This window comes from Aptenodytes patagonicus, chromosome 15 (assembly GCF_965638725.1).
Source record: "Aptenodytes patagonicus chromosome 15, bAptPat1.pri.cur, whole genome shotgun sequence".
In the NCBI taxonomy this organism is placed as follows: domain Eukaryota; kingdom Metazoa; phylum Chordata; class Aves; order Sphenisciformes; family Spheniscidae; genus Aptenodytes; species Aptenodytes patagonicus.
This window is the reverse complement of record NC_134963.1, coordinates 9,019,351-9,037,336: the sequence shown is the minus strand read 5'-3', so window position 1 is coordinate 9,037,336 and position 17,986 is coordinate 9,019,351. Positions and strand designations below refer to the sequence as shown.

The 17,986-nt window shown below is 54.9% G+C and overlaps 1 protein-coding gene across 2 annotated transcripts in view; it reads right to left on the bottom strand.

The window, feature by feature from the left end:
• Positions 1 to 1,894: 1,894 nt before the first annotated feature.
• Positions 1,895 to 17,986, bottom strand: part of MYO18B (myosin XVIIIB) — a 78,123-nt gene continuing 62,031 nt past the window's right edge. Inside the window, exons 40-44 of one of the 2 annotated variants that reach the window (XM_076352522.1) lie at positions 14,073 to 14,206; positions 12,814 to 12,855; positions 11,914 to 12,075; positions 3,010 to 4,304; positions 1,895 to 2,187 (exon numbers count right to left, since the gene is read on the bottom strand). In XM_076352522.1, the coding sequence (XP_076208637.1) occupies positions 3,011 to 4,304; positions 11,914 to 12,075; positions 12,814 to 12,855; positions 14,073 to 14,206 (1,632 nt within the window). In that variant the 3' untranslated portion in view covers positions 1,895 to 2,187; position 3,010. Of the gene's footprint in view, positions 4,305 to 11,913; positions 12,076 to 12,813; positions 12,856 to 14,072; positions 14,207 to 17,986 lie in introns of both variants that reach the window. The other variant, XM_076352521.1, reaches the window with a different exon arrangement.

The following is a 17,986-nucleotide window of genomic DNA, read 5'->3' as shown; positions in this document are numbered from 1 at the left end:
CAGGCAGAACCTCCTGCCCAAGCAGACAACTTCCTTCCGCAGGCCTTCCCGCGGTGCCTCCCCTGAGCGGGGCGGTTTGTGGGGGGCGAGGACAGGTTCAGCATCACTCAGGCCAAGAAGTTCATTGGGAAGAAGTTCCCATTCCTGCCCAGCTCAGCCAGTGCCACTTTGTAAAATTTTTCCCTGAACTGTTTGTTCGAATATATTATTAAAAAATTCCAGACAAGTTGGAAGGGCAGACCATGAAGATATCTCTTCCAAAGGACACAATCTGTGATTTTTCTTTTTTCATCTGAAAGCACAGAAGGGAGTACAGGATTTTTGTAAACTATTTTTTTCTTTGAGTTGCATACTTTATGCAGAGACAACTGGGGAGAAGATGACTTTCACTTAGTTTGTGAAATTGCAGGGACTGCAGTGACGGCACAGGGCACTGCAGTTTGCCAGTTTCAAGGGAAAAAAAAGATTGAAAAAAACGTACGCATGCTTTCTTACTGGGGTTGCACTGAGCTCTGAGAGAACTGAATGGGCTCACAGAAACTGCCACTAACAGCCGGCTCTGCAGGGACCCTGTGAACGCGCTGCAGTGGCGAAAGCTGGCCCCTCGCTTCCCAAAGCGAAGTGCATGTCTGGGTAAACATCTGAAATAAACCATCTTCATTGCACGTGCAACGACACCCGCCTACGACCGGTCAGGGAAGGCCGGGAAGGCTTGGGTGAAGCACAGTCCGTGCAGCCGGGCCACGCTGGGGCTTGGTGTGGGGTGTTTTTCTTGCTGTTGAGGTCTGAATCTGACCCCAGGAGACGTCAGTCCTTGCCCAAAGGAGCACGAAATCCATCTGGGGAGCAAGACTCGCTGCAAAGAGCAAAGCACGGGGTGTCCCAGCCCCCTGGCGATGCACAGCCCGGGGCCACCCACCCAGCCTGGTCCTCGAGCGCCGTGTTACCCTCACCGGCACCAGCACCAGCACCAGCACCGTGCTGCTGCGGGCAGGGCCGGCAGCTGAGGGTGCCGAACGGCAGCTTTGCCAGCCAGGAAGGGGCAGGATCCGACCACCCACCAGACACACGTACCCGGTTGCGGTGCACGGCCAAGTGTGTGCCGGGGTGGTGGTGCTGAGGCACGTAAGAACTACAAAATGCATTGATTTTTGTTTCCAGAAAGAACGGAATCATTAGAAAGGCCGATTTTAAACTAATTAGAGGTAATTTCTTCATTTGCTGTCTTCTTGCATGAGTCGCATCTAGCAAAAGAGAGACCTGGAAGCGCAGGGAATGTCACCTTGTGCGGAGCTGCCTCCTGCCTGCCAGGCTGCCGGCAGCGCGGAGCTGGCTGGGAGCGAGGAATTGCTGGGAAATGCTGACAGCCAACGGGTGGCTGAGCAAACTGCTGATGTGAACCCACATCTGGAGGTTTTGCATTCATCTGTGACAAGGAAAATGCCTCTTGCTGCAAGGCTTTCGTTTAAATTAGAAATAAACGTGAAGAATCCAAAAGGCAAAAGAAAATGCTGAAAACCACCCAATTTGCCTTTTGAAGCTGCTGCTGCGCTGCGGCCACCCTGGAGGGTCCAACGAGGTTGTGCAAATTGGTGCAAATGTCCCAGTCAAGCAAATTACTTAGAAATCACTGATGGAGAGATTTGTTCATGTACCTGTATAATTTTGCCACAAATCTCTGATAAATGAGTAAGTTTGGATCTCTTCTAGGAAAGAGGGTTGAGGCTGAAGAAAGAGCTTTTTGTGAGTGCAGAGAGATGGGGAGGCTGGCAGGGTCTTGGGTGAGAAAGCCCCCAGCCATGGGGGCTGGCAGGGGCAGTGCTCAGCTCTGCACCACGCTGCTTCCATGGACCTGCTCTCGCTGCGGAGGAGGAAAGACAAGAAGAGGCTCATGTCAAAGAAGCAAATACTTTATTGTGTAAAAACCAAGCAGACATCTGAATACAGCCTCCCATTGCCACACGCACCACAGCACTGCCTTGCAAGCCAGTGGGATGTGCCCAGATGTCCCAAACAGGCAGGAGCCATGAAAGCATGTACGGATCTGTCTTCAAATATCTACGGAATTATAAAAGCTTCAGAGCTCCGCTGTTGCTGAGTGTCACACCGAGACCCAAAAGCATCCTTCGGCCATTCAGCTGATTTTTGAGCAGTGCTACGTGGGATGAGACATCTGGGCTGCACCTTCTGGGTTAAAAAGGAGAGGGTTTGGTGTTCCTCCAGCTCTTTACAGCGTGGCCTTCCCCCGTGGCCTTCCCCTGGCCAGAGTGGCATGTTATCAGGCATCTACGGCAGCCGCTGGGTTTTAATTACAGCACCAACTCCTGAGTCAGGTAACTGCAGGAGAACAAGAAAGTCCCTCGTCCCCACGGCTGGTCCTGAGCAAAGCTGCGGTGATGGAAACAGGGCAGGAGCATAAAGAAACCACGGTATGTTTAAAAACCTCCAGCATCCAGCCAAAGCGAATTGCAAATGAACCGAACAAGCATGGGCACCGGGATGAGTGCTCAGCGGGGCTCGGGAGGATGTGTCTGCCGGGTGGCATGGTAGGAGCTGGGGGACATGATCTTTGGGAAACCAGGAGGCCGGGGGACCCCAGTGGACTCAGAGCTGGTGTTGTGGCCAATTCTGGGGCTGTCCCCGGCACCGGCAGTGTCCCCATTGCCCACCCCACTGCAGCTCTGAAGGGAGCAAGGAGAGGGCAAGGGGGGTGCCATCCCCAGTGCCGCACGCCCCGCAGGGCATCTCTGGCACCGTCCTGGCTGCTGCAGAGCGCGGAGCACAGCCGGGCATCAGGGCTGAAGCCGGGCCAGTGCCTTCCCTGCCCTGCGTGGCTCCAGCGTGCCGGGGGGAGCCTGGGGACACCCACTGGCCCGGGGCATCCCTCATGCATCCCATGGCATCCGTGCAGGCACCACGTGGGCTAGAGGGGCAGTGGCTCGGGGCCAGCACTGCAAACCTGCCACCGCTGCTCTGAGCTAGTGCCGGTCAGCGGCTGAGCACGGTTACCTTAGTCTTTTCCCAGATACTTCCTCATGATGCTGTTGACATCATCTTCCTTCCCTTCTGCCTCTGCCCGGCGGCTTGCCCCACTGCTCTGGGTGCTGGCTTTGCCACTGCACCCTTCCCCATCCCCTCTCTGGGGCCGGCGCTTGATGCTGTCGGTGCTCCGGGAGGAGAGGAGGGAGCCAGAGGACGAAGAGGAGTCAGAGAGGTCCCCGGGGTCCTCCCGGAGGGCCGGGCTGCGCTTGGTCATGCCCTTCGTCTCAGAGGATGCCAAGCCACCTGCTACAGCTTCATCCTGGAAGCGGACAGTGAGGGGCCGGTGGCCGTCCTTTCTGTCCCTCCTGGGCTTGGCCAGGCTGCTGGTGGAGCGGGATTTGCGAATGGCCGGGAGGAAGTCGTCGAAGTCGACGTTGGTTCTCCTCTCATAGTTGAGGGTGGGTATTCTCCAGCTGAAGGGGTCGCTCCCCTTCCCCTCGCCCAGCCCGTCGCTGGATGGTGAGCTCAGGAGCCCCCCAGATCCCCTTCCCACCTCCACATCTTCCACTGACGGCTCCAGGAAGCTTCTCCAGGAGTTCGGCCGCAGTGTGCCCAGCGCCTCCATCCCCGCAGCTGGAGAGTTCGGTCGGCGGCTGGAGCCATCAAAGGTTTGCAGGAGGGAGTCGTAGGAGCCGAACTTTGATGCTCTTTTCAGCGCCGGAGAGCGTGCCGGCTCGGCCAGCTCTGAGGCCATGCTCCGCAGGCTGGAGGAGCGGACAAGGCTGGCGCCTGCTCCTTCACCTTCCCCCAGCTGATTCCCATCAAGCTTCCCTGGGGATTCCTCCGCCACTGGGAAAGCCCTGCAGCGCCGCAGGGCTGCGGCACCGGTGGTGCGGTAAATGGGGAGAGGAGAGGTGTCGCCCAGCACTGGGCACCCTTGCTCCCGCTCCGCTCCCCGATGCTGCCGCAGCTCCTCCACATACTCGGAGAGGGCGGCTGACGAGCTGGGCACCGGCCCTGCTGCCGGAGGGAGCCCTCTCCTCCTCGGCACCGTCGGAGATAGCGGGCTGGGGAACCGCACGTCCGGGGCAGGGGAGCCCCCCTGCCGCAGCACCAGCGGGGACGTCTCTCCTATCCTATCCGCAGCCTTTTTCGGGCTCTCGAGTTCCTCTTCGTCTGCCGGAGGTTTTCTGTATTCCCGTCTTCTAGCACCGAGCAAGGGACTCGCCATCCTCTCCAGATCCGCAGCATCGACGGACCTGGCAGAGCTCAGGGAAGAAGCTGGCCTGCTCGCTGCTGGTTCCTTTGTGTCTCTGCCCACCCTAAACAACAGATATTGGCATTAGTTTAAGCTGTGTGATTTCCAGTGACCGTAACGTCATTCAGCAAGGACAAGGCTGAGCAGCGAAAAGCCGGTATTGGCATGGTAGTCTCAGAATAAATTCCTGCTGCCGCATTGAGCAGTTGGGCAATGCCCAAAGATTTTATCTTAAATAACTTAAGTCAGCCAACCTGCCTAAACCCACGGTGTAGGGTGTGTGGCGTGACCGCCTTTAGCTCAGCCAAACGAACACATACCTCCAAATGTCCTTTTTTCTCGACAGATTATAGCAATATGTAGGATTTATTTTATTTTTGTCAAAGCCAAAGATTATTCACTACAATTTTATGACACCAGCTTGCAGAGTGCCCCGAATGCATCTTAACGTTATTGCGGGGCACGTTTCACCCAGGGTCCTGCTAAGGAGGGAAAACAATTGTGAACTGCAAGAGCCAAATGACGCCTGGCCAGGGGCTGCTCATTGAAGAGCAACTGACAGAAGTGATGTGTGGGGATGGGACCTCACCCTGCAAACGGGGGCTGATGCGGATGGCAGGAACCGTGTGGGCTCCACCTCCGCTCGCCAAAGAGGAGCCACGCCGGTCACCGTCACAGTAGGACACCGTTCCCAGAACACGCAGCCCGCACCCGGCAGGCTGACGGACAGTCTGTAGGGTTGGCTTAGCCAGAACATGGTGCCAAATTGGGGATGGCAGCAGCTCAGCACAGGCAGCTGTTGCTCTTGCTACCAGGATTGCAGCTTGTGCAGAGTGCATATGTGGAGCAGCAGAAAGGGCAATAATAATAATAATAATAATAATAATAATAATAATAATAATATGGCATGCCCCTCTGTGCTGAGAGCAGAGCAGCACACAGCGGGTCTGTGGCTGGGACCGGCACATGGTTCCAGCCCACCAGGAGACAATGGCCAGGAGGAGCCTCGCCAGCCAGCTGGTTTTCCTGATTTAACTCCTGCTCCTCGCCACGGGGCTGCAAGAGGTGCTCTGGGACCACTGTGGTGACACCATTCCCACCCCTGCACTGGCCGTTTGCTGAGCGGGACAGGGATGGGGTGGCAGCGTGGTAGGAGCAGGAGATGGTCCTGCCTTCGCCCAAATCCTGCCTGTCCCTCCCCAAAGCGTTTGATGGCACTGAGCACCCACTCTGCCAGGACAGGAGCTTGGGCGCATCTCCTCGGGCACCGCGGGATGCCAATGCGGCGCCTGTTCAGCTGCCAAAGCCCCTCCCAAGCGGTCGGATCCTGGCACATGCAGGCTGCAGAAAGAGCTTCTCTGCACCAAGCCTGTCCCCTTCCTTGTGTAGCTGATGCACAGAGGTGGGGAGGGGGCTGCAGTCAGTGGTGGGCTTGGTGTCACTGCTGACACTAAGCTCCCAATGTGACACTTTACATGCCCCCCCCCCCCCGGCCCCTGCCAAGCACCTACGTTGGCTTGAAGGGCTGAAAAACTGCATTTTCTGCCTGTCCCACTGTAGGGAAAGGCAAAGGGCCTCTTTGCCAGGACACATCTGAAACAAAGCAGGCACTCTGCAGAGCTGCGCCGCACCTCTCTTTGGTACGTCGCTTTAGATCAATGATAGCCAGTAACTATCTTATAGCTGCTCACACACAGCCGCTTGCCGGTGAGAGGAGGAGCATAGGTGCCTGCGAGCGATGTCTTTTGACAAAGGCTGTGCCTAGTGCTGGCAGCTACCGGCACCGCCAGTGGATTAGCCCCACTCGCGGATACCCCCGGCATCACTCAGCCAAAGGGGACCTGGAATTGGCCTTAACGAGAAGGCTGCCGGGATGTGAATTTGTCTGAGAAAGGAGGAAGGAAAAAGAGAGCGAAGGGTAGAGTAATGCAGCAGAACCTAAATACAAATACACCTCTAGAAGGTCAGCAGGCTTCAAGGTGCGGGAGCGGTGGTCAAGTTTTACATCGCTGGTAATGAAGCATCCTGCCCCGGGAATGCTGGGATTGCCATGGGATTGGGGTGACAGCTGATAATCCAGCCACCGCGCGGGACCCATTTGGACCAGGCTCCGCTGACCCGTGAAACAATTTACATGCTGAGGTGGGTTGAAGACCAACTCTACATCTGGGAAACGTAAGCACTTGCAGAAGTGATGGGGTAATGGATCGGCTTCAGGTCCCCGGCGCCCACTGGCACAGCCCAGGGCACGGAGATGCCCGCCTGGCCCTGGCACTCACCACCATGCTGTGTGCCCACAGCTCATTAAACAGGCACAGACCATTTGATTATCCAATGCAAAATGAATTAACCAGAGATTTAATCTCCCTGGAACGCAGAAACCTCCAGGGCTACGCCGCACCGCTGCACCCGACGTTGCTGAAGCCTTGCAGCTGATTAATAGTTTGAGACATTTCGATAATGCTGGTTTTTAGGATCCTAAATTGCATCTTACCTAAATAGCTGGTGTAATCCTTCCATGAGAATTTGTACGGAAATTGCTTCAATCACTCTCTACGTTTCCAAATAATACTGTAAACTGACTGCTGCACGACTGACTTTCATAAATTAAACAGCCAGCTTCAATATTTTTCTTTGGTTTTTAAGACTGAGATAAAAGTGAGCTGGAGAGGTAAGAAACACTAATGGACTGTGAACACGGATGGTTTACATGCTGCTACTTATTGTCCTGTTCAGCATGACAGACAGTTATTATTTTTATGAAAATCTTTAGAGCCTGAAGTAGAGTGAGAGCTGCAAACGCGGGATTGTTTCTCCAGCTTCCATGGCTAGTACGAGTCTGGCCACCAAGGCCCCGCAGCCCCTGGGGTCCCAGCAGGGACCTCTGTGTAATGGAGCATCTCCTGCCCATGCTTTCCATGCCCCGGTTTTCAGCAGAAGAGCTGAAGCCCAAGATCACCCCATCCATCCTTGTCGCTCCCAACAGTTCCTATTAGCTGCATTCATCAAGCGAAGCCCAGCCGCACACGCCAGGGAAAGGGCTGGTTTCCCTAGGGAAGCCGCATCTCTCCGGACATGGCTTAGCAGCCCATGGTCAGTGCATGCGGTGCCGGTGCCGGCAGGTTGGGCGCCAGGGTCATGGCATGTTGACTCCAAGCAGCATCAGCTGCCTGGCGAGCGTATGCAGGGCCTGATTGGGTTTTAAATGAAAATGCAAATACTCCTCGAGGTTTACACTAGTAGCAAAAAGGCACCGCACGGTGGGGAAACACTGCAGAGATTTATCCGCTTTTGATGCTTTTCCTCTTGCTTTCCAGCATCTAAAATGCTCAGGTCCTTCCAGCAAAATGCGTTATCGCCTCTCCTCCTAGGAAGCCAAAACCTGCTTTGCCCACCTCTGGAGACCCTCCCTCTCCGAGCTGCCGCCCACCCCGGCACCAGCCACTGCCGCTGTGTGCCCCAGCGCGTGCGAAGGCAGCAGCCCCTGCTCCCGCGCCACGGGTGCACTGAAATCACACCTCCGTTTCAATTAATCACTTTCTGCAAAAGGAGCCTGGGGACCACAAGGTAATTTCTCCCATGCAACAGGTTTCTGACGGAACAAGCCAAGAGGCCGGTGCTGGTGCTACCGCATCCCGCCGGGCTGCTGAGCCGGGGAGGCTGGACTGCTGTCCCCTGTCACCGGTCAAGCTGTGCCACCACGGCTGCACCCCACACCACTGTACCAGCACCCCGTCCTCATCATTTGTTCCTTTAACTGTACCCTGATGGCTACCAAAAAAACCCATCCCAAAATCATGGCTAATCGTCTCTTGGCCGTACTCAAGCCTCCGCACAAGGCAGGGCACAAGTGCGAGACGGTCCCATCCTGCAGCATCCTCTGCTCATCCATAAATCCCAGGCTAAGGGCTGACGTGCCGGCAATAACTCCCAGGGCTTGGAATAACCCCTGGGAGCCCCAGGCAGCACTGGTGGTGGGTGAACTGCAGGAGGCAGGACCGCGAGCACACTACGGCCACCGAGCAAACCGCCACTCCTTGCCTCGGCGTCGGAGATGATTTTCCCCAGCCAAAGGCAAAAGCAGGGCCCGATGCAGAACTCGGAAGGCATCTGTAAGCCAAACGGAGTTCTGCAATATGCCATTCACACCAAAGCAAATGACATACAACAATAATTAGCGAAGATTACATAGCAATTAACATGATTACAATTATGCTAGTTGAAATAATTTATACAATAAAAATCCACACATGCATTGCAACACATGACCGGGGATGAAAGTGTGGCTCAGATGCTTTTCCTGGTAGCTCATATATAAAGCCAAGACAACCCCATTTCAGGGATAGAAAAGAGACTGGCCTAATTTCTGTCAGAAGAGGATTTTCTTGTCACACCGTCATCTACAGAAGAGCTCCCAGTTTCCCATATAATGATTTGCTTTTGACACAATGATGTTTAAAAATAAATGTGTCGGATCTCCACCAGCCTTGGGACCCAGGCTCCTGCTTTCCTGTACCAAAGCAGAAGAGGAAGGGATGCCAGGGTGATGCCAGAGCTGCGGATGCCGCGGTGCCGTGGGATGCAGGAACCGAGAGGCAGAGCCCTGTGCTGCAGGGCCATTCCCTGCTGCACCTCCGGATCAGCCCCTCTATCGCAATGCAACCCTGACCTGCCTGGCGAGGGGCAGAATAAATGCATAAAGTTTTGAATTGGCTTCCTAAGAAAAAAAAAACTAATAGTTTATTCCAACTCTGCAATGTGCTGTATTTATTGAGGCTTAGCCCTGCTGGCCAACATTTTGTACAAGCACTTAAATAGCAGAGAATTAAAGAAAACGTTAATCAAATCTCTCATTCCCATACACTACACAGACGATAACAGCCTTCTATGCTTTCCTCTGGCTTTTGGCAGCTGTTTGTTCAGGAAATATCCCATATGTAGCGCTGAGAAGTGAATGCTAGGAAGATTCCTTTTTCATTACTGGGTGCTTGTGTAAGACAAAGGAATCTTAATAAGGAAGAGTTCATTTCGCTGATCTCATTTTTATTACCTTACCAGTCTCATCGTCTGTTTGTTTGCATTTCATATAGCCTGCTCTTTAATATTTCCATCTTAGATTAGCTGAAGCCAAACACAGCTATGACACCAGGATTTGCAATTCACCCCTTCATGACCCCCAGGATGGAGGCAGATTGTCACACTCTTTCCAGGTCTAGGTACAAATTGCTTCTCACAATGGCCACAGTCAGTCCAGTAAGTCATTTTTATTAATCCCCAAGCCTACATACCTGCCCTTTTATTATAAATCCAGTGTACTTCAGCTCAGAAATATGATATTAGCCATAACTTCTGATTTGCTGCCATTCATTTATAATCAGAGCTGGGTTATTTGGACCGAAGACCTGTAAGCAGTACTGAGGAATTACTTTTCTGATGGGTGCTGCGGTGGGGTGCAGGGTCTCAGTGAGCTCTGCCGGCTGCTCTCAGGGCTCCCACCCATCACCTCCCCGCAAGTCCCAGCCCTGCTGACCACCCTTAAATTCTGCCGTGTATAAGCAATGGACCGCTTCAAACTGCTCTAGCATGCTCGAGGTGTCCGCTACCAGGGGACTTGCTCTTCAGAAAATTAATTCTGGCAATAGTTATTTTACTGTACAAAGCAGGTGAAAGCAGTGGGGACAGATCTCACCAAAATCAGAGCAGGGAGCTTAATACTAATGTCTGCAATGAAATGGCAGTCTGCAAACCCTATCAAACCCTATCGGCTCGGAGCATCTGTCTATGAACCTGCACATGAACAGGGAGCAGGCGGGTGCCACAGCGAGCTGTGCTGAGTGTCAGCCTGGCCACCACCCCAGTTCCAGGGGAGAATGGGAGGAAAAGCCAGGAAAATAGTGATGCATGTCCCGATACATCATCCCCAGGAAAGCAGTGCAGCAGGGAGGCCCCGAGTCAGGGGCTGCAGGCAGGGGTACCACCAGCCCTGCCCACTGTGGATTCGGCTGGTCGGTCTTTCCCCCCGTGTGCACTGCTGGCTGCCACCTCGTCCCATGGCAATCAGTGCTACAGATCATGCATTATGCAAAAAAGCGTGCTTTTGTTTGTTACAAAGCTATTGTTTTGCAGGTCTTTGCATGCACCTTCCCTAGGTGGGGATGATGCTCTCTGGAGCCGCTTCAGCCCCGCGCTGCTGTGACCCCAGGACTCAAAGCTCCATCTCTGCTCACCTACGGCTCTCCCAAGCCTCCAAGGAGACCCGATGCCCTTCCCTGTCCCCACCACTTTCCTTCTGAGATGCAGCCACCAGACCCTGATTTATAGGGCTTTTCAAAACTTAACCCATGCAATTGCTTCACACATGAAACACAAAGAAATGGTTTGTCTGTGACCCTGCAGTGCCGGGGACAGCTGTAAAACCATGGGTTTGCCTCTGGGCTGGAGGGTCTGTCTGACAGGCACTCAGGCGAGGTGGCCTCAACTGGGGCTGGGCGCCTGGGCACCCACCATGGCCCGGGCAGCCCTGCCGCCAAGCACCCCAGAGCAGCAGCGGGAGCCGAGCTGAGGCAGTTTTGCTATGCGAGTGCTTGGGCCACTCTCCAACTCCCTCACAGCCCATTAGCATTACCGTCAAAAATTAGCATATTTTATATTAGAACTGTATAAATGCATACTGTTTCCTCAGCAGCGAAAGGCGAGCATATGGCGTACAAATCCTCAAATAGGCTGCATTGCCTCTTTAAATTATCTCTAGAGAACACATCAAGGGATATTATACTGCTTGAAGCATGTTTTTGATGTAGCGACTTTCATCTAGCATTTCACTGATCCTGGTGTGGCAGCGACTACCTTCCTTGATTTGATGTTTTGACCTTAAATACCACGGGTCCCCCCGACCTCCTTTCTGCACGCCCTGAAAGGAGCACAGCCGAAGCGCCCGCTGTCCCCGGGCCAGCATCTGCAACACCCCGTGATGAGCTGCGGGGGCTTCCCTGTTCCCGAGCAGCTGCCGGCATTGCAGTGGTGCCACCGCGGTGCTCCTCACTGCACCGTGGGATCTGTCACCCATAAAGGGTGACTTTATTTTTTCCACGGGAAAATAAAAGCCAAAGAGAGCATGTGGGAGCCTCTGAGGATACGCAGCGGTTTGGGATGCTCGGCTCTGCTGAGGGAGTTACGGGCTGCACCCACTGCATGTGTGTCCCCATTCGAGGGGCCACGAGCAGCCACAACTCCCAGCAGACCGGAGCTAGGAGAGCAGGCAGCACCTGCCTGCCAGGCTGCAGGGTCGGGCCATGCAGACACTTGTGATGGGAGAGCAGCTGCCAGGGCTGACAGCTCTGCCTGCTGTCCTTGACACCCCGACAGGGCAGGATGCCCACGGCCACCTCTCTGTGCCTGAACGCTGAGAAATCAGCGCTGCCTGCAGCCTACTCCTGCCTCTTGCACTTTTTTTTTAAGTAAAAATACAGGAGGGTTTAAAATACGTTTGTGATGGCTTGCTCCTGCAAGATATTTTTCTACCATCCATACATCTGCAAGATGCTGGACCTGGCACCAAGCACCTGCAGTTTCCCTGGAGGAAAGCTGCGGCAGGCACCTTGTGCAAGCGGAGCAGCCGCGCGTCTGTTATCACTGGAGGTGGCTGTGCCCAGGATGGGCTGGGGGCCCCTTACCTCGGGCTGTGGGTGCTGCGGCTGCTGACAAACTGCGCCGAGAGGCTCCCGGCCACGCTGACACCCACCGGGGAAGACCAGCCCACCGACGACCCCGGCCAGGACTTGATGGTCTCTGCAGGCTCCAGACTGAGCGTGGAGCCGACGCTGGAGCAGGCATCCCTGCGGGGAGAGGTGAGACTCTGTTAGCTCTGCAAGCACAGGCAAGAGGGCCGGTGGCACTGGGAAGGGGTCCTGGAGCACATGTGAGGGTGAGACCAGGCACAGACCGCAGACTCCTTCACAGCTCCAGCAATGGCAGCTCCAGCTGGTGGGCTCTGCTCTGGCTGTTCTGTGGCACCGGCACAGATCGGACAAAACAAACCTTTTCAGACAACCTGGTCCTTGTGCCATTGCTGCTGCCATTAACTATTTCCCTCACGCTTTTATAAGTGCCCTGTAGCCTGTAGACAGTGGGCAGGAAAACCCCGCTGCTGCCTGCAGTGCCCCAGAACTGGAGCTGCAGTGGCAGAGCCAGCGTGACCCCGGGCGCCCCACTGTGCCCTAATGCACCCCTGGGCTGGCGCTACCGCTGCCCCCCTGCTGGGACCCCACACTCCAGCTGCAGCAGATTAAATCCTTTAGGATCTCCGTTTTCCTTCAAAGCCACAGATCAGCTTCATATTCTCAAAGTGCAGCCAGGAGGAATGAGCGCATCCCACTCAGTTTAACAGACAGAGCTCCCAGGGAAAGCGAGCAGGTCGACAGGCATGGGAGGCACACAAAGCCAGCGCATCCGAAAGCCCATCTGTGCCCGAGTGGTGCCTCAGCAGGCTGCGGGCAGCTGGTGGTCCATAATCCATCGCACAACCCAGTGCAGGCTCCTGCCATTCGGCTGGCAGCTCCCCAGGGCTCACTCACGTCTCCCTCCTGGAGCAGAGCGACTCCCGCGCCGTCTGCACGCTGCAACCAAGGGACAAAAGAGAGAGTCAGCTGCGGTGCTGCCGATGGCTCGCACAGCCTCCCCGAAGCCACCGTGTGAGTCTGATGTGATGAAAACTTCCCAGACTAACTGTATCAAAGCTTGCTGCTGTGGCTGCCCGTACGATCAGAGCAGGATTACGCCTGAGTTGGGTAACGTACCCCCCCCAACGGCCCGAGCAGAGCTGCAGCGGGGCAGCGGTGGGGCCATTCCCAGCACGCTGCATGGCTAAAGACCTCCTCACCTGCTCCCTGCACCCTTCAGGCCCTGGTCTGCAAGAGGGACCCCAGTGCATGCACCCCCATCACAGAGATGGGTGCTGCTGCAGCGTATGTTGCATTTGCACTCGCAGGACACCTCCGCTGTGCCCGTGCTGGTGAAGGGCAGGGAGCAAATTACACCGCTTTTCCTGCACACAGCAGCTGCGGATGTCCCTGCCGGGAAGCACTTCTCACCTCCTGCTAATGTGTCAATTGTATTGGAAATCACCTCTTTTTTTATGAAGAAGCGAATTTCTGAGCTCACGGTTTCTATCTCACCCTTCCCTAGTTTAATCACTACATAAAGAGAATCTCTTCTCATGGCATGGTGACAAGCACATCTCTGCTTTTTTTTTTTTTTAAATGCATTTACCTATTTTGTCTCCATTTGTCACAAAGCCCCTTTAGCAGTGTAACAGAGGGGAAAATTGGAGGGCTGTAGAAATAGCACCTGAAAAATTCACTGGAATTTGTTTCCCATTTTTTCCTAGCAAAATCCTCTACCCAATCCGCCCAGCTTCACCGGTTCCTCCAGCCCCCCAGCTCCTGTGGCTGAACAAAGTGCAGGATTTTCAATCCATAAATCCAGTGCTGGGGCACCTGCTGACACATAGCAGCACGCCACACTGCTAGGGACAGGAGCTTGCTCTGCAAATGGGGCTATTTCCACCCTTTTTGCTTACTTTAAGCTGGGCCACACAATATGATTTTAAGGGTGACGCTTTTTCATGAAACCTTTCATTAACATGAATTTTCTTGTTCATGGACCTGTGCTGCTGCAGTGAAAATACTCCAGGATGCAGATGTGCAGCTACGGCCACCATGGCATCACCCTTGCACAGTGCAGCATCCTTCCCCACCGCAAAGCATCTGAGCCTGCCCCTCTGTCCCTCTGCAGCCCCCACAGCCCCGCCAGCCCCCGGTGCTCCTCGTCTCACCTCTCGGCATCGCTCTCATCGCTGGACCGCAGCTCCTCCAGGGCCACCTGCAGGTCAGCGATGCGCCGGATGGAGGTCCCCAGGTCAGCCTGCAGGACCTGCCGCACCGCCGCCAGCTCCGCCAGCTGCTGCTCCTGCACGGATGGCACCGGGTTAGCACCTGCACCCCGACGCGGCACCCCGAACCGCGGAGCAGGCGAGCGAGGCGTCTGCTGAAACTCCCCCCACCCCAGCGGTCTCTGTGCCCTGCCAGGGCTTGCTACCTGCCGCTGCACCCTGCTGTGTGTGCAATAGCTTGTAAAATGCAAACTTCATCTTACACGAGAAGAGGAGCAAATGAAGCTGAAACCCCCCGTGACCAACCAACACCCCCCACAACGGAAAAAGGCTCAGAGGAGATAAGCCAAAAATCCCGAGCGCTGGGCAGAATGTAAGGACCCACCAGCGATTACCGTGTGGAAACTGAACTTAACTCTGGGGAGGGGAGGGTGACCTTGGTTTTAGGCACACAGCTGCACCAGGGCATCATCAGGTTGTACAAACAGCCTTCCCAGAGGTAATTAGTAGAGAGTAATGTCTTCCTCAGCCAGCCAGACCAGCGTGGGGGGAGCATATATGTGGCCCAGCCCAACAGAGAGTATAAAACCTGGACAAGTAGTAAAATGAACTTTGAAGAGAGCAACGGGCTTGAGCTGGCTTCAACCCACACATCCCTTCCCGGCAGCTGGGGATGCCCAGTGCCGTGGCGGTGAGTGTATAGAGGCTGGGGACGGGCATCACATCTATGTAGTGACTCGGGTGTATGTTGCAATTGCTGTGTTGTGCCCGTGCTGTGATTTCAGTACACTGCTGTATCGCTCTGCTAAATCAAAATGTAACGTCAATATACCAAATGAGTAAATCTGATATTAAACATTAACCCCCCTGCCTCGTGTGGAACATGTAAAAGCACCCTGTGTGGGAGCACCATGTCCCTGCCAGGGACAGAGCGGGGCACAGACTGCAGGGATGCTCCCGGGCGTTTTGGGGCTGCTCCTCCACTCACACACACCACACACCTGCTTGGAAACAAAGCCCTTTCCAGAAATGCTGGAGCTGATAAGAAAAACCAGAAATTCCATTCATAATTTAAACTACAGGGAGGAAAAGCCAGACGAGCAGCACAACCTGTATGGCTCCGTGGACCCATCATCGCCCACGGCTGGGCGGCCTCATGGTGCACCGAGGATGCCGACCCGGCACTGCCCGCCCACCGCAGCTGAGCACCACCGTGTTCATCAGATCCCAAGTCCTTTCAGCCAGGAAGGAAATCTTCATGCGGTTTTCTAAACCATCACATGGCAGAGAGAGAAAGAGAGCTAGCGCGAGCGGCAAATTCACCGTGATTGAAGCTGCCAGCTGTAAAATTGCCATCTCGGTGGTGACAAGCTGAGAGATGATTTGCAGCGCGGGCTGCGACAGGCCATAGCGCAGGAGCCGGCAGACTGTCAGAGTAAATAATGAAAGCCCTGGGATCACCGGGCGCGCAGGCCCAAGGGGAAGAGCATTTCGGTTCATAAAAACATGCAAAGAAATATCCCAGTTTGGGTTGCACAGCATCACAGTTGCTTCTGGAAAAGCACCGGCATTGGTAAAACCTGCCAAGAACCTTTCTGAAACTCAGCGCTTCCAAGCCCTTTGCTTCCCTCCCAGCTCGGGCAAATGCAGGAGGGTGGAAAGGACCCTTTTGTCATGGAAACCTCTCCGAGTCACATGGGGATGGCCCAGGCAGCGGAGATGCTCCCCATGCCGGGGCTGACCCAGCAAACAGCCGGGGGCTCGGGAGGGGGCACATGGTGAAACGCTGACCCCCAGGAGGAGAATAGCCCAAGGGGAGAGAGTCCCAAGCTTCGTCTGTCTACACGCCTGTATTCAGTTATTTGTGATTGTGAGCCCAGGTAGTAAAACAACTGCTAGATAAAAAGCTCAACCCTTCAAACAGGCTGATAAGAGTCTCTATTGAACTAGTTCCTTGGCTCCAGGATATAGCGCAAATTAAATATAGTTCAGTGGCTGCATTTAATTCCTTTCTTCCGCTCTGCTATTATTAATCTGACAGTGACTGGCAGGGAGGCAGCCAGGCACACAGCGGCGCGCACCCCTCCCGGCACCCCGACCCCGCTTCCTCTGGCTGGTGACAAAAGAAATCCCCCAGGCGCAGCTGCGAGAGCAGCAAACAGCGTGTCCCGGCGGCTGGTGGGGTCCCCCCCGCCCCACTGCCTTCCGCATGACAGCCGCGGATGCACCGAAAGAAATGGGACCACCGCGGGGCTGATGCCGCCGAGCCGGGGCTCCAGCCTGGCTCCCCTTGGGGATGCCCCAGTCCCTGGGCACCCACGGTCTGTGGCACCCACGCTGCACAGCAAGGAGGAGCCTGGCTCCCCTTGGGGATGCTCCTGTCCCTGGGCACCCACGGTCTGTGGCACCCGTGCTGCGCAGCAGGGAGGAGTTTTGGGAGGGGGCTGTGCAGGGCACTGGGGGCACTTTGGGGACTGCACGGCCGTGGGCTCTACACACTGCGGGTAGCCTTGGGGTCCCCTGCCCACATGCTGCCCGAGAGGCAATTTGAATGTAAGCCTGAAAATACCTGTTTCTTAATGAGAGTTGACACCGCTCAAGCACAGCGATGCTGCTAAAACAGACTCCTTCCAGTGGAGGTACTATCACCACCGCCACCACCCCAGGTACCTGGGCTGATTAAATGCAGAGGAAAGCGCCAGTCACATTCAGAGAACAATCTGGGACTGCTCCACACGTGCTCTCTGCCGAGTGACTTGCATGAGCCTGTGCTCAAAGTGAATTTTAGCTCTCGGGGCTCAGGTGTTACTGTAAAGTGAATTCTGGTGATATAAATCTGCAACAAGAAGATGTGGGGAAGAGAAACGTTACCGCTCGATTTCTGTGCCCAGCCTTTCAGCTTGGGCTCAGCACATCCGCAGCTCGCGAGGATGCTGCAGCCAGTGAGGAGGAGGAGGAGGAGGTCGGCAGAGCCGTGGCCAGGCCAGGGGCAGAGTGAGGGGAAATGCCCTGAGTAAACGCGCTGCTCAGCATTTTGGGCTCAAATCAGTGCAAAATAGAAAGGCTCGTGCTTACAGTCACAGAGCAGTTACATCAATCAGCTCTGTACTCATAACAACAGTGCTGCGGCAGGGAGGAGGCTGCGAACCCCACGTCCCACCCATCCCAGTGCTCGATCCCAATCCCGTGCATGGAGGCACTTCATGTTTTACTCAAACATAAAGTATCTGTACCATACGATTATCTCATGGAATGGACTAATTATGTCAATATAATTAAATTGGAAATGCAAAAAATTACCTTCATAATATAAATTGACAAGAATCGTCCCAGCATCAGGCCACTGCTATCCCAGGGAGCTATTAGGCACCTTTGACACACGTTGTTTCAATCTAAATGTAAATGCAAGAAGCATTTTCCCTTTTAATACAGCAACTGGTCTGAGCGTTTACATCCTCACTCAGGATGAACTGCCGAGCATTGCTGGTTTTTTGTTTCCTCTGAGCAGAAAAGCCGGGAGGGGGGGGAAGGGGAGAATATATTTATTGAGAAAACTCATAACCTGCCTGTTCATGTGGCTCTGCTGAAGCAGGGGCACCGCCTGGGAGAGAAATGCTGCACGGAGCAGAGCGAGCAGTGGTGCACCCACGGCCATGCCCTCTCCCCGTCCCTCCAGGCTCCAGGGATGAGCCTGTCCTCCCCCATCCTGGGCAGCAACCGGGAGCCGAAGAACTCACCCGGCTGCAGAGACACCGGGTGACGGCGTTGCTGCACCCTGCCAGCGCCTCCACCCTCGGCAGAACCCCACCTCACCCGAGCATGAAGGGACCTGCTTCCCCCCTTTCCCGGCTGCCCTG